The following is a 16,912-nucleotide window of genomic DNA, read 5'->3' on the forward strand; positions in this document are numbered from 1 at the left end:
CATGTGATGAGGATACAAAGCTGTTATTCCCAATTCACCAGCCTGTGATAGCACACAAGCAAACATCTTCTCAGTACCTAATTTGGGTGCAATGTGTGTTAGTTTTCATCCTGCTACAGACAGGGCTGGGAAAATAGGTGAGTTGAAAGAAAAAGATTTATTACAAAAGGGAGTATTTTTTCCAGATATGTGCAAAACTCCTCAGAACAGGAGGAGAAAGGAACTTTTCTTGCTAAGGCAAGACAGTGATTTACAGTATCTTAAAATCTGGCACTTGAAACCTTAAAGGCCTTTGCTAAAGATAATCTTCCTTAAAGAGATTAAATACATAATACTTCAGTGCTGCCACTTCTTTGCAGAAAGCTTGCAGAAAGCTGCAAGAACTAATAATAAATAAATAACAAAAAATAACAATAAATAATAAATAATAATAAATAAATAACAGTGTCTGCAGATACAAGAAATGCCACAATTTGGAGAGAGGGACATGTTTTATTACTGCTTAGTTACCTAAAAACAAGCATCACTACCAGAAGGATTTTCTGAACCTACTGAGATGCCCACATGAGTTTAGAAATCTGCCCTTCATATCCATTTATTCCTAGTACAGCCTGAAATAATTCCTTCTTCACAGAGTGCTGCAAATTTAACCTCCTGATCTCAGCAAAGCTTTTTAAAATCCTTGCAAGGAAAATGCTATCAAAAAGAATAGCTTCTTATTGTAGCTAATACACACACGATATCCCTGTTCAGTGTTTGGGTCCAGCAGCGTGTAGCATCAGTACCTGTGCCGTGCTGCCAACCTGCAGAGTATCCACAAAAATTTTTAGAGGCTTCTAATTAGTCAAAACTGGATCACAGGCATATTTAATGGCTTATCCATGGCTCTCAGTACAACCACGAAGAGTAAAGCATTTACAGTCTCTTGCAGTACAGAGTAAATCAGGATTTTTGCCCATGAAAACCAATAATGAAATCACCAAGTGCTGGTTTTTGCCTCTGCTCCCCACTTCAAAGAGAACACAAATATCAAACTCTATTCTCTGCATCTCCTTCCTTCTCTTCAGGTCCCAAAGAAAAAGCATATAACTACAGAGGAGACAGCAAGAAATGTTTAGGTACTGATTGCAGAAAAGTCTCTCTAAGGATATATAAAAAAGCAGATACCTCCACTTCTGTTCTTGTATTTGCTGGCTTTCAGAAACTGCCAATCTGCAAGTGGCAAATACCTTGGAGGCTGTTGCCAGGGCAGTGCTTAGCACCAATTAGCTGTAATCATCACAGGATTGACTATGGTTGCTTATTGCTTCGGAACCACTATAATTGAGTTCCTTCCCCTAAAATGCAGGGAAGTACCTCCTGAATTTATGATTACAGAGTTAGAGCAAGAAGTGTATTTTTATCCTGGGTTAATAGAGAATATATCACATTACGGGCTTCTATTCAAAAAAAAAAAAAAAAAGAAAAAGGTAACGAAGAGAAGATGCTGCAGTATAGAAAGTCATTGGTTGGTTTTCTAATGCCAGCAAAGACCTAACAGACACACACCTGATCCCCTACCACTTCAGCAGAAAGCAGTGATATAGAGAATCCAGTTTATTGCTGCTCTTTCTAAATATATTCCAGATATGCTGCTACACACACATACACAAACTACAAATTAAGTAGTAGAGCTTGCTGCTCTGGTATCAGTCAGCATGAAGCTGTGAAAATGTGCCTCTAATAGATGGTTGCCTTTATTATTTACCATGTGTATGTCTACAGTAATTATGAACAACTGATAAACTGCCTTTTTGGAATGGCATGTAAATGTTCTGATTGCTGTAAATAATGATTCCAAACACGGTAAGACACACTGTGCTAATTATGTCTCCCCTACCTCGTTTCTGCACTTAATTTAGTCTCAAAAATTTCTCTCTACTGTGCAGCCTCTATCAGGCAGCTCCTTCAATGCATTACCTTATTTATTGCTAGGTGAAATATTATTGATGTTTTGTTTTGGCATTTCTTTTCCTAGCAGAAGATGTCTTGTTTGGGACAATTTCAAAAGCTATCCATTACAACTGAAAAACGCACCTGAGATGCTAGTGCTGGAATCTTTCACCTGTTTCCAGGGAAGGTAGAAAATAGTTCGGCAGAGCTGACAGGACAGTGAGCCAGACCCTCATCAGCATAAATCAGAGCAGCTTTACTGAAGACAAGGGAGCTATTTTTCATGTAAGGAGCTGGCCAAGCATTCTCTCTGCAGCAGTACTGGAATAGCATCAAACACTGACCTCAGGCTGCAGGAGACATTTCACACATGCAGGGATCCCCACTGCAATTGCCAGAGTCTCTCTCTTTTTCATTATTATTTTGGATGGCTGGAGTTGTATCGTATTCCATTAAACCTAGCTCCTATTCTCAGAGCAATATAAATGCCCCCTACCATACAGCAACCTAACACCAACAGATCAGTCCTCCTGGCTGACCTACCCTGCCTTTGGGAAGATTCTTCTGCATTACTTCTCAGGTAGCTAAGCAAAAAAAACCTTTCTTCGCCCCGCTGATTCACCGGTTCCTGCCACCAAGAGAGTTTATGGCAATGCCCACGCACAGACTGTTACTCTGTATGACACCAAACAGCAGTAGCCTGGGAGTATATATAGGTAGGTGTGTTCTTCAGATGACTGAGCAAATCTATTCCTTTTTAATTATTATTCTGTTTCTCATTCAGTTTATTCTTGTATCTACTGCTAACTCTACATCTGTAAGGAAGTTGTTTCACACTTGCCCTCGAATATCTTTTTTGGGAAGCAAGTGATTTGCATTAACATTTCTTGGAGAATCAGCACAAGAACATTTAACCGGTGTGTTCAGCTTTTTACACATACGTGCTGAATTCATAAATGGGCCATACTGAGGTTTTTGCTCTAAAGACCTTGAGGAAAAGGTCAGACATGGAGCCTCAATCTGCTTTTATGCTACCTGGGCTAGAAGGTAGTAACAGGTAACACAGACGTCCAGCCAAACACCATGGGTTTTGAGTGGTTTAAAGCATTACCACCTGTGATTTTTCTGTCATCTTCCTGTTCCTCTATAACTGGAAAGAAGATGTATGGGACACAGGCTCTTGCCAACAAGAAATTCCAATGCTGAGGGGGAATTTTTCCTTTAGGTTGAACTGATGCAATCTCAGCACCAGAAAACCCTCGTGACGAGACACTGACACCCTTCTACCCTAAAAATCACTCTATTGTGGTTTCCCACTTTTCTTTCCAGGCTGCAGTAAGGTCCTTTAGAAATTGCTTTTACAACCCCGTTATACACTTCAACACCCTTGAAATGTTTATTCATAGGCAGAAAAAATTCTCTTCACAAAAATGGTGCACTTTGGGGCAAGCAGGTTGATTTTGGCAAAGAACCCCTGAAGTAAAAGTTCATTGCCAGCACCACATGCAAAAGTTCTCACTCTGCTAGATTGCTGCAGCTCTCCTCTTGTTAAAAATCTTTGATATGCTACCTCCTATCATTGTGTTTTGAAGAACAGAAATCAAATATGAAAACCAGACAAGAGACACATTGTTCACAATCACCCAACAAAAGCAGACAAAGGGACTTTCAAGCCTTCAACTTCAATGGACTCGTCACTCATCAAGTCTTCGGCTTAAAGTGACCTCATAACAAGATTTTTTTCAAAGATTCTGTGATCTTCTTGTCTAGATTACACAGCTATGGTCATAACAAAGCACAATCCCCACCACCACCCACAACAATAATCTCCGGACACACAACCCTACCTAAGCAACTTTGTGCTCCCTTTTTTCTCCTGACATGGGGAATAACATTCTTTAATGGAAAGGCGTAAGTAGAACTTGCATTCTTGGAAGTATTTCCGAAGTAGTCCATGGGCAGTAATTATCAGCAAGAGGTTTTAGATACTGACAGACTCATAACTGAGAATAAAGGTACTAAGATTACACATAACATGCAAACCTGGGCCACCAGAGTGAAGATGTTTGTGGTACAGATTGCTGCTGTACATGTGTTTCCTGGTCTTCAAACATGATTAATGCCAATAAGAGATTCAAATTAATGAAAGGCTTCCTAACCTACATGAAAAAGGTGGGTCAGCAGAACGAAGTGAGAGTGTTCCTGTTTTCCATAATTGCAGTCAGGGTTCCTAACAAACAGAGTTTTGGTCCTGTTAATGTAGGGAGAGGAGAGGTGCCGTGTTTGTGCTACTACTGCAAAACATTTTCTCCATGACCTTCCATCAAGGGTAAAGCACAAAAAGGGGAAGTTAATGATCAATTCCCAGAAAATAAGAACAGTTGGTCTTAGCTTGCTGCTGATGAAGCCCTTGCTCTACAGTTCACTGACCATATTCTGTCAAGCAGTATTTGCTTTTACAAATGCAAAGTCACCACAAATACTGGATTTTCATACCTCTTAAACACTTAATCTCATTAGGGAAACAGCACCAGGAAAAAAATTCCCTGGTCTTTGCCTGATTCTCATTCCCATGACAGGTACTCTGCTCTGACAAACACCGAGCTTCCTGCAGCTCAGAAAGGCTGTGTTGTGCATGGTTATCCAGACTATTCTGTAGTATTTCACTGCTGTATTCAGTCAGACCACATTTCCAATGAGAAACCAGAAGCATCCGTTAAAATACACTAACAGCCTAATTCATTAACGTTCCTTATTGCTTTTATTCACAGACACTGCAAATGGGCATCAAGCATTTTTCTGGACTCTTTGTGATGTTGTGCATCGGGTTTGGCTTGTCCATTCTCACTACCATCGGGGAACACATCGTGTACAGACTGGTCCTGCCACGAATCAAGAAGAAATCCAAGATGAAGTACTGGCTCCATACAAGTCAGGTACATATTCAGAAGTAACCCTGTGAAAGTCATGTGTCTGACTAAGAAAGCCTGGACAAGAACAAGGTATAAAAGGTGGTAAGAGCACTGATGCTTGGCATTCGAAGAGGCTTGTTTAATGCTGAAATGAGAAGCACAGAGGAAACAGTTCAAACATTCGCAACTGTAAAGCCTAGAGAAGGGACCTTTCCATTTGCACTTGCGACCTTACAACTCTGAGACACCAGAAGCAACACTGTTGTTACCCTGAACCGCCTAGCAAGAACATTTTGTCTCACTGTGACGGGTTCCCAAACTTTTGATGCACACAGGAAGTGCTGGTTAACTTACTTCATTATTCGAGGGAAAATAATGGGAGAAAATTGCTCTGGGTGTTTGCTGTGAATGCAAACTATTTATCAACCCTTCAGATTTCCCTTCCGTGGGAAACTATGGGTAAATAAATTGATTGTAGTCACAAAGCACAGACATAGCTTGGATCCTTGAACACGCAAAATGATTTGTGCTCAAGTCCATCACACAAAGCCCAAATTGTTTACTTACTTATGGAGCTATTCTTAATCTTGCTTTTACTAATTTATTGTCTTCTTTTCCCTCTAGAGATTACATCGTGCTCTGAACAGTTCATTTACTGAAGACAAACGCCAGCCTAAGACAAAACGAGTAGAAAAGAGGTAGGAAGTTTTGCGTGCCTTAAAACACAAACTCCAGAAATTACTTTGAAATTAAATGTGTTGCGTTTGGATGACTACTTACAGGTCTAATATACGCCTCCACAAAAACGGAAACAAGATAGAAGTGACAAGGAAGGGAGGCAGAAATGAGTTAGTTGTTTCCAACAGAAAGTATTAAATCTAGAAATTTTCTTCTTTCATGATTTTGCATACAGTTAATAAAAATACCTCCATTCTAAATACTAGCTTTGCAGCTTTTTAAGTCTGCTGCCCTAGTTTTTAGGTAATTAATTACTCACGTACTAAAGCACTGGCAGATAACTAGGGCCCTGTGAGTTAGCTTCACAATGAATGAGGTATCAGGCAGTATATGTGTTAGAAACTTTTTCAGCTTTCTGATTTTTTTAGAATGAGAAATAACAAAGATGAGAAGAGGCAAATGCAGTCCTTTCAGAAACCTTTGTCTCAAACAACTCCTGTTGGAAAAAAAAAGTAGGTAACAGCCTTGCCTTGATTTCATAGCCTGTGTCTTCTGAAGAGGAGACATCTTACCTACGGCTACCAGGAACACAAGGCACTTTTTTAAAACTATACATTTGCTCAGTAACTCAAAACTTAGTGCAGTTTTTCCAAGACAGAGGCAGCAGTATTGCTTTTCTACAGATACGTTCAGCTACAGACTAGAAATGTCTTCCAGGCTGTTGCTAGATATTTGACATGACTGAAACCCACGTGTGTAAATGTATGTTGCGTTTAGTTAGTCATTCCTGCCCTAATGGCAGCAGATGTAAGAAGTAAACATCTGTAAGCTTCCAGACTGCCTGTGTACAAACAAGTACATAAAAGCGCACACCATTAATTTCCTCTCTTTATCCCTTCATCTAATTGTCCCACAAAATCCTGTAGTGTGGCACCTCCTTGCACACAGCATCTCCTCGCTTTTGATCTGTGAGCAGCAGTACCGGGAGTTGACAGGTGCAAAACATTCCCCTCCCCGACACCCTCCTCGCTGGGTGGTAGCATTCACACTCCACAACGTGAGGCACTAACTCAGCTGGAGGAGAAGTCTTACAGAGGAGGGGGCTCTCTGCATCTGTGATGATACAAAAAGCAACAGCTGAATTATCTGCCAGATACCCAGCCGTGCAAAAATCCCGTAACGCGAGGAGATGGCCATAAGCCCCACAGAGAACGGCTTAGAAAAAGAACCACACAAATATTCTTTCAACAGTGAGCGGGAAGATGTGCGGTTGCCCAAAAACTTCTGCCCACGCAGCATGCAGCCCGTGTGTGTGCATGCACACCCACCCACCGTCCTTGCTCACAATCCGAGCTGCTGTTTGCACAGAGTTACGGTGAATTTAACTCAAGACACCTAGTACCATGGTGCCCAGCTTGGCATGAATACTGACGTGGCAAGGTGCGACCCAGGCCTCTCAAATCATTTGTATTACTACGGTTTCTTTTTATTCCTCCTAGGGATTATGCAATTATTAGAAGCACCAAGATACAGAAAATTGGTGGAAAGAATTTGTATTATGCTACTGCTATTTCCCTCAGGGAAAAAAAATCTACTATTTTTTTCAGGTCATAACTTTCCAAAAACTAGGGAGAGTTGCTCAGCATCTGTGACCAAGCTGTGACGGGTTTCACTTAGTTGACAAAACTTGAGTAACTGTGGATTCTGGCCTTTGTTAAAGCCATGTGCTCACACCCCAAGAAAAAAGCAACACTGCCAGCAGCAGAAGAAGTTATGTCAATTGCTAATTAAAAAAAAATGTGTTTTGATTAGTGAAAGAAAAATGTGTAAGAAATTATGGATTAATGATGTGACTGAGAAGTATTTACACAGCAAACGGCCGCAGCTTCTCAGGGACGTGCACTGCTGCTCCAAGGCAAGTGGGTTGCACTGGCTGCCCGGGACCCTGGGCACCATGTGCATTGCAGAGCTACACAGCAGGGAGAAAGCTCCAGGCACCACAGCCCCCTGTCAGTAGTTCCGTTCTCTGCTAGGTGACCTTTTTTGTCTGGACCCCTGTGTGGAAATGCAGCGTGGTGGCCTTCTGCTCTTGGCCTTGCTTTGCCAGTTTCTACTTTCCCAGGCTGATCCTATTCACCATCTGAAACAAGCTTAAGAAGAACTTGTTTTCATCCCTCCAGTTGATTAGCATAATTGCGTCGCAAAACACACATCCAGTTTAGCAAAAGACTTGAGAGTCTTCCTAGTATTTTGAAATAAGAGCAAAATTGATGATCTACACACAAATAAAACACACACATCCCCTCTGGGGTTCCCCAAGCCCTCCAAAGCATGACCCAAGCTGGAGCTGCCACTCCTGCCTAAGTCTTCCCCTCCTCTCTCTCTGACATGCCATCTTCTTATAAACATTCCTGATCACCACTTGCCATAAAGAAATTTCCACTTTCCAACTTTATTTTCGGCAGGCAGGTAAGAAGAGTATCTACTCCCAGCTCCAGACTCTTCCTGAAACCAACTGTTTTCGGCAGTCCCAATCCTGAAGCGTTAATCCTCTTCCCTAACCCGCCAACCAGTAGCTCACACTACTAGGCATTTTGTCCAAGGATACCCACAGAACTCTATGATGGAGCAGTTTTACGAGCAACTACTTCAGACTTTATAAACCTGTTTATAAAATGAATGCACACAGATCTATCCAAAAGGTAAAGGCAGGCAGGAAATCCAAGCTCCTCTCCCACAAAAGCAAACTGTGCTTCCTTGTGTTCCAGTTGGAGATCAGGGGCCATGGGGTGCTCCTCTGTTCAGGAAGAAACTGTGGGAAGCACCCTCATTTGGGAAGGCAGCAGGATGAAGTTCCCAAGACAGACAGAAAAGATTCTCTGGAATCAAAACATTTTGGAAATACTTTTCTGCAGAAAAACATTGAGTAATTTTAAAAAGTTCACAAAAGGGAATTTCTCCCCCAGCACAAAAACTCCAAATTCTATTCATTCTGTCAGAAAGCTCATGCCTGTACACTGCAAAGCTGGGATACACCACAGCATTGTGTCCAACCCCCAAAATGCAAGCAGCTACTCAACAACTCTTGAGTCCAAAGGGCACATTTCCCCTCCATTTCTCCACACCAGCTCTAGCAGCCTCTTTCCTCCCCCACGGGAGTAAATGCCCAAGCTAGCAGGGAGTACTTACACACAAAGGAGTAACACTGTAATGAACTTGGGACACTGCAACAGCTTTCACAGAGTTTTGGAGGAGGACTCGCATTTTCCTTGGCTGGAGCTGGGAGGACTGTAATTTCATAACTAACCAAAAAAAAAAAAGTGTTGGGGAAGGTGAATTTTAGGATTCTGTTCTAGTCTCTGCTATGGTTTTATCACAAAAATGTGGCCATTTACATTCATGATTTGGGCTTCTCAAGAAAAATAATTCCAAGGATAAAGGAAAAATATTTCTGTGTAATTCATAACAGCAGCATCGTATTTTTCCAGTAGAATGGCTCACAGGGGAGAGCTGCATACACACAAGAGCAGACTCTGATTCCATATTAACTCTCACATCTCTGTTCAGGTCCCATGTAGGGAACAGCCAGCATGCTGTGTGGAATACAGCCAATCTGGGCAACTGCCACCGGAAAAAATATATCTGCAGTGATGAAGGGCAAAATGAGGTGACGATCCGACAGCACCAAGACATCCCCCTGCCTCAGGTGAGGAGAGAGACTCCGGCTTCTTTAACGACCAACGGGAAAGCAGAGTCCCTCAATATTGCTAGGACCTCAGTGATGCAAGAGCTTACCGAGCTGGAGAAGCAGATCGAAATCATCAAACAGGAGCTGCAACTCGCCATGGACAGGAAATCTGAGCTGGAAGAGTATCAGAGGACAAACAGGACTGCAGAGCCCTAGACCAGCACACCTGGGCCCTTTCTCCTTTTCTTCCTTTCTCCCTTTCCTCTGTAAAATTTGTAACACACTTTTGTAATGCCAGAAAGAGGTGTGAAAATAAAGCAGGCAATACGCTCTTCTTGAGAGCAGAATTGCAGCAGCCCACAGCCACTGCCACCCTCTTGAGTCCTCCTCCTTTCATAACAAGTTTCTCATTCTCCTGGCAAACACCAGCCATTCCCAAGGGACTGGAGAAACAAGGAGCATGCAAATAGCAAGGGTTCCTGGTTTCTCCACTTGACAGTACAGTGAGATTCCCACTTTTTTAGCCCTTTCTGTGCATTAATTCAAAAAAAGAAAAAAAAAAAAAAAGGAAGTTTAAACAGCTCATTGGAAGCATGTCCCTTGTTGGTATGTTTTTGTTGTGGTATCTATGGATCTAGTCTCTGTTCATGCTAAGGCGCCTTATGGTTGCCTCATTATGCCAGGTGCTAGTTCTGTGTTGGCAATCCCTTTCCCCTCCTGGCACAGGCCACAGTTTCACGAGACCAATTCTTGGTGGCAATCCCAGTACACACCATTCCCTCAGCTCTGTCAGCACAAATGCAGATGTGGCTGCTCTGTGACTGTGATAAAGGAACTCACCCAGCTCAAAAATAACTCGGCCAAAACCAAACCACCACCTCCGTCTGCTTCTGAGCCCCAGTTTGGCTTCCACTCCCACCCAGAGAAAAGCCATGCAAACAGCTGCACCAGCAGATGTGAGGGGATGGGCTCACAGTGGCACAGAGCAAGGATGAGGGGAAGGGTGGCAGTACTGTAAATCAGTATTTACTGCCAGAAGTGAAGTATTTACCAGGGTGAAACTACTCCTTTAATATTCTCTGTCTTCATTCGACAATAAGGGTCTTTCTTACAGCCAAAGTGACACAAAGGGGCTCTGGTCCATGATGTATTCTGACACCAAGCTCTCACCAAAGTCAAAGGGAGTCACCAAAGCCTCCCTGTGGACCAGTGCTCACCGTGAAGGAGAATGGGAGTTGTGGTTTCAAAGGCAATGTACTAAGTGAAGCGCTCTCCCACCTGGATGATGAGGGGAAGGAAGGGTAAGCTGTTCAGCATCTGAATAAATACTGCATCAACCCAACTGACTGTGTTATTTAAACAGGATTTCTATGAATTTTTAAACACTTCCCAACATATCCCATATTACAGAGAAAAAGAACATTTCTAACAGTGTCAGAATTAACTCTAGTCTCCCACATACGGCAACGAAGTGATTTTTACCTTCCCTGTATCTCCAGCCACCTGCATGAAGGTTGTCAGGGGTGATGTTCTCACCAGGCATGGTTTAAAAAGCTACAGAAAGATCTGAAACTGTATCTGGCCGTTTGAAAATGGCATTCTACCTTTTGTCACCTTTAACCTCTGAAAACCCCTTGCAAATGAAAAGCTCTACATGGACCACTAAAAGCTAATAGCAGCTGTACCCAGACTAATTAACCTCATCAAGAGGCATTCATATTCTACTCCCTGCTCAGTCCTTGGCCTCTGATTTTGGGCAGCAAATGTGTCTGCTTCTTGCAATAGTCACAGGGAAGAGGAATTAGGACATAAAAAAGGAAAGTGGGATCCAGAGCCCTGCATATTGTATAAGTTGGAAAAACTTAGATGTCCCCTCTTTCTTCACTCCTGACAAGCTAGATGACTAGGGCAGGTCACTTCAGCTGCTTTTGTTGCCTTCCCTCATTGAGATAATCACCTTTTTAGGAAGAGCTTTTTATTTGTGTAGCATCCAGTACCTCACAACCTCCAGCATCATTTGGTTAGAACACATGAACACTGGTCTTTTCACTGCTATGAGACAGACACTAGGAAAGAATTTTTTCAGCCCAATTTATGTTTATCAACACTTCGTTTTGTCCTTTTCTCTACCTGCACGAGCCCAGAAAAAGATGTTAAAGGGTAATTGAAAACTGCACTCTTAAACACAAATGTGTATTTTTTAGTGCAAAGTTTCAATCCAAATGCCCACTTTCAACAAATCACTTTTAATTTAAAAAAAAAAAAAAAGTGAAATAATGTCAACCACCTAGTAATTCATGTCAATCAAAAAAAACCCAAAACCCTGCATTTCTCATGCGTGCCTTAGGGGCTACTCCCATGTCAAATGCAGACTAGGGATTGCTCCCAATTACTGCAGTACCAATGAGATGCCTTCTGCGAGAAGATCCAAGCTACTGTTGCATAACAGAGGCATATTTTGGCATGTTATTTTCTAATTCAACTACTGCTCCAGCCCAATCCCATAGGAGATGGAAAAAAAAGATTGCCATGGCTTTCCATGGGACGGGGAGCATCACACACACGTCGGTGCCTGCAGACTGCATACCCGGGGGCAGGGCTGTGGACACAGTGGAGACTGCAGGTGATTCTCACCTGTCCATATTGTTGGGCCTCACATTTAATTCCTCCCTCCTGAGACCAAGCGGGGAACTTGAATTCCTCAAGGATTTAATCCCGTTCAGATTCCACAGAGCCCTGGACACATCATGTAAGGAAGCAAAGCCCACAGGGGAGAAAGGAAGAGGTCATTGCTTACCAGCAGGTCACAGCCAGTGGACTGGGAACACTGCTCGATCCTTAGGGCTGGCCTGATCTAACAGAGGAGGAGGGCAGATTTACAGAACAGCAGCCAGTTCTAATGCTTTCCCAACTTCAGCTATCACAGGAAGAAAGTAACCTCTTCTGACAGATTTGAAGAACAGAAGGGTTCTGGATCAAGTAAGAACACAGATGACGGCTCTCCTGCTTAACCCAGGGCCATGCTGCTGCCATCAACTGGCCAGGGCTCTAGCCCTCAGACTCCCTGCAGACTTACACCTGAGTAAGAAAGACAGCAAGGAAAATCAAAGAAAATTTACAGTCTTTGCAGCTCTGTTGGATTATTTAAAAAAAAAAAAAAACCCCACCACACAAAAAACCAAACCCCAACCACCATAAGTCCCCAAACAACACCCTTACCTTTCAGTTCATCATTCCGTATGCATTTATTCTTCCCATGACACACCACGTTTATAGCCTGCTTTATGATAACAATGCTGTTTCAAAATCCTGCTGATGAAGCACAAAGATAACTCTTGCAAAACCACTCTTTTTATAGATCTGTATGTATGTAAACACAGAGTTAGGGCTAGGGAGGCTTTTTCTCCGCTTACATTTAATTGCTCTGGCTCAGACACTGAATTTAGATTTTTGATAATGAATGCTTGCCACCTGTTTCCCTTCTTTCAAACCAAAATACTTCTAGTCCTGATAAACTTTTAATTATTTTCACTTAATCTGGCAAGTCAAAACAGACCATCTAAAATTTTCAGTTTCTCAATGCCTGAATTATAAGCAGAGAAAAAGTCATTTCCAAAAAGAGCTTCAAGGACTTCCTGAGCTTAAATATTATTTTTAAATACTTTTTTTTTTAATGAGTAAAGAGAAAATAGGAGTTTCCAAACCTCATCTGTGAAACAAATCCTGGCTGCCTCAAATGTCTGTTTCCTACCATGACCAGACACTACCAATATACACAGAAAAGTTTCAAGCTTTACTTTCAGTAGGAAGGTGATGAGACAATGACTGTGAAAGGGTAAAAGCGCCTCTGCATGGGCTCTTCAGTTCAAGTTGTTGTGCACAGCTGTAAAAGGAAGTTACAGCAAAGCTGTTTGAAGATCCAGTGTTCCTTAGTGACCGAGGTCCCAGTTTTGATGAACAAGCATTCCTACCACAACATCTACCATCAGCATTAGTGTTCCTAGCACACATTCCTTCTCCAACTTGAAGTTACAAGCTGTAATCCAGGGAGCAACTTCCAGTGAAAGCAGAGAGGATTCTGCTTTCATCTCTTCTACACGTGCTGTAACAGAACTTAAGACATACCACAAACGCTCAGCACCCCAGCTTCCCCTTGCCAAGACAGGGTCATATGTTCCTCCTCACTTCTCAGGGTTCATAATAATTTACAAAGCTTAATTCGTATTTTCTGAACACTTTCAGAAAGATACAAATAATAATGCATACTATCATGCAGTCTGCAATGAATTGCTTTCACTTTACTATTGTTTCTGTTATTTCCTACCGTGAATACAGAAAGGTAGTACAGATTTTGATTCAGGGAAGGTGCACAGATGAGAGAAACCTCTGACAGTTGCACCTTCCAAGAAAATTAAGTTTAAAGGAAAAACATTATGCCTTACAAAGGAAAGTTCTAAATTAATGACTTTACATTTTGATTATAGGAGCAGACTTCAAATACAGCCTTACACTACAGGAAGCATAGAGACCATGCCATGTCCTTTCACATAATTCCCAGCAGCCATGACAAAATAACTGCATAAATAATACAGCATCTTGGCCCTTCTCTTCTGCCAGGACTCAGGTAGGGAAGATATAGCCAAAAGGACAAAAGTTGTTCTCATTAACCACTATGAAAACAGAGGAAGGAAGAAATTAATCTCTACTTCAGAGGCTTAAAGCTTGTAAAAAATGTTTCCAGTAAATGGACATAAAGAGAACAGGTAGATACTAACAAAGGCAAGAAAGACAGAAAAATAACCCAGATAACAGCTTTTATTAGATTTTGTGCATTACAAGATTAATCTTTGTGGCAAAGTTACAACAAAGTAACCTCTAGAAATTCTCAAAACTAAGGACATTGACAGCGATGCCTCAACCTAGGGGAAGATGTCCACATCTACTAGGGTTCATCAGTGGAATGCTACTTTCAGTGTTTTTCATATGTCTTACCTTTCTCCTCTTCCAGATACTGAGATGTGTGTTTACTTTTCGGGGTAGGGAGGATGTTTATTAATGCACCAGCCTTCACAGATTCTTGCCCTTACTCAGGAAGATACATGTCCAAGGAGTCCCTCTGCTGAAGTTTACAGATGTACCTATTTGTTATTTGGCCCTTTAACTGGGAAACCACTCACTCTCAGCAACACTACCATACCTTGATGGGATTTCATAATTAATACCCAAAGCAAACTCCTTAAAGGCTTCATTTATCTCTGCTGCACCACAGACAGTTGTGATCCCATCAAGGCAGGACTTCAGTTACATGTTCCCAACTTGGCAGTGTGAAAGTGATGGATAGGAAATGTCCTCTCAGGCATAAATAAACCACAAAAACTAAGGGCAAAAAGAAGAGGGACAAGAAAGGAACAAAGATCCAGAATCTTTTTCTTTCCATACCCTAACCATACTTCCCAGAAGAGACAGCTGACAGAAGCACTGACTACCCCAAAGGTGACAAACATAGAAAGTGAGCGAGGCTGGGTGGTCAGCATAAGCGGCAAATTTCCGTCACTCCAGTGGAAAGAATCAACCAATGTAGATCCTATGGAAGTCGTTGGCGCCAAAGGCAGCATTGCACTTGGGGCACTTACGCTGCCGGGTGTCATAGCGTGTTTTCACACACTCAAAACAGAAGACATGAAAGCACTTTGTAAGCACAGCATCCTTCTTGCGCATGTTACAGCATGGGCAGGTGAGCCGGGCCTGCAAGACAGAAGCGTTAGAGTAAGGGCCCACCGCACTGCACTGGGTTAAAATGTATGCACCAGAACAGGTTGCCCAGAGAAGCCGTGGATGCCCCATCCCTGGAAGTGTTCAAGGTCAGGCTGGATGAGGCTTTGAGCAACCTGGTCTAGTGGAAGGTGTCCCTGCCCATGGCAGGGGGGTTGGAACTAGATGGTCTCTAAGGTCCCTTCCCACCCAAACCATTCTGTGATTCCACGAAGAGATGACAGATGAAGGTCCTTCCACTCCTCCTAAGGAAAATGGTGGTTTCTTCAGTGGAAGACAGGTCTACAATGTCAGTGTACGGACAAGAGTTGTCGAATACTGCCAACATGACAACACAGTCTTTTGACAGAAGTAGAGTCAAAGAGGGAAGTTGACAGAGACAGCTACTCACCTTGTAATCCTTGATTTCCTCCATCAGTATCTCGTCACAGTTGGGAACCATGTCAGGCTTCTTAGTGGTCTCCAGCTTCCTGCGTAACCTAGAAATATCTTCCTGCATAAAAACAAGAGACCAAATAAATGAGCAGTACATTCCCTGTCACAGCGTTTTCTGGGACCAAAGAGAACTAGCAGCTGGCCTACAGTGCACCTAGCTAAATCACTCCATCCACACTTTCATTCCCAGTAGTCCAGATGTACGACAGATTACATTACCATCTGGTGCCACATGTATTTTCAGTTACCAGTGGACAAAACCTCAAAGACCTGATGAAGCTGAAATCAAACTGAAACTGGACTCCCAAAAGAGTAGTGAAGTTCAACCCACTCCAAGCTCAATGCACAAGGAGACAGATACCAAAGCAGACAGATGATGAAAGACTGTGCACGAGGTATATACCTCAGCCCTTTTGAAGTTGAACATCTCTTTCTCTCTAGTTACTCTGTTTTCCACGATCTCATCCTGGAAGTCATGTAACTTCTTCTGAGCCAGCTCCAGCTGGGCTTTCAGATCATCTGCAAGCTGGGCTGCATCCATGGCCTGGAAAAGAAAACCACTATAGTGTCAGGGTTTAACCTTGACTAGCAGTAAAGTATCATGCAGCTGCCCACACACCTCCCCCCACCCTCCTCCATTGGAGTACTAAACACAGAAAAAGAGCTTTAGTAAATTCCAGTCCCTATGCCTGGCAATGCAAGACTGCACACAGAATAGTCCTCGGGCTGCTGGAGATCTATTTTTTCACTCTTAATTTTGGTACTTCCAAATGGAATAACTGGAATTACTCCCTAAACATTACTTTGACAGAAAAATACTTTATTATTAACAAGTCCTAATAATCTAGCTTCAACACTCCTCTTCAATCGAGCCAGCCTCCATCACACGGCAATGCGTGTCACTTAGAAAAATACTTATGACAACACAATTCCCTTCTTGTTCAGGTATTTTCAGCCTTTCACCTTCTACATTTCCTCTATTACATTTTTAGAGGCAGTTCTTTAGCTGAATTAGACAGAACTGCAATGTAAGCATTTATTTTTTAACCATTTCCTCTCTTCATTGGTTCTCATATCACTGTCACTGTCCCTGCACCAATAAATTCACCTCATCTCCTCTTCAGTGATATTTCTGCTTTCTTTTCTGTCCCAACATCATTCCTGCACTTCTATTAAGGATTTAATAACAAAGGCACCATCAACCATGAGACTTACCTCACTTATAACAGACCTACTTTATTGATCTTAGGCTTTTTTAAAGGTCTTAACATTCCCCATCTGCGTTTTCCTTTTACTTAACCCAACTTTACTATAAAAGCTTTGACCCCAGTTTAACTTCATTTGGCTGCTGACTCTTTGCATGACAGGTTTCCTTTTAAAGGAACATTCCTTCAGCTTCCTAATCAGACTTTCTCAGAAACACCTATGACCTGCTCCTCCTGATCAAATGCAACATTAGTCTATAATACTTTAAATCACAGAACGGTTTGGGTTG

The 16,912-nt window shown here is 42.2% G+C and overlaps 2 protein-coding genes across 2 annotated transcripts; one reads left to right on the forward strand and one right to left on the reverse strand.

Annotated features, from left to right (window-relative positions):
- The first annotated feature begins 4,824 nt into the window (after positions 1 to 4,824).
- On the forward strand, positions 4,825 to 9,753 carry LOC104513570 (glutamate receptor ionotropic, NMDA 3A-like). The gene is made up of 3 exons (XM_010156970.1): positions 4,825 to 4,868; positions 5,469 to 5,542; positions 9,090 to 9,753. Exons 1-3 carry the CDS (start codon positions 4,842 to 4,844, stop codon positions 9,424 to 9,426), a joined length of 438 nt encoding a protein of 145 aa, XP_010155272.1. The 5' UTR covers positions 4,825 to 4,841; the 3' UTR covers positions 9,427 to 9,753.
- A 4,851-nt stretch (positions 9,754 to 14,604) lies between these two features.
- On the reverse strand, positions 14,605 to 15,961 carry LOC104513571 (E3 ubiquitin-protein ligase BRE1A-like; the record flags this gene model as incomplete). Its single annotated transcript, XM_010156971.1, has 3 exons — positions 14,605 to 14,955; positions 15,374 to 15,475; positions 15,821 to 15,961. Coding segments are annotated over 3 exons (420 nt in total), but the record flags the coding sequence as incomplete, so codon positions are not given.
- Between the last annotated feature and the right edge of the window lie 951 nt (positions 15,962 to 16,912).

The sequence above is a fragment of the Eurypyga helias genome, unplaced genomic scaffold (genome assembly GCF_000690775.1).
Source record: "Eurypyga helias isolate BGI_N326 unplaced genomic scaffold, ASM69077v1 scaffold6108, whole genome shotgun sequence".
NCBI lineage: Eukaryota > Metazoa > Chordata > Aves > Eurypygiformes > Eurypygidae > Eurypyga > Eurypyga helias.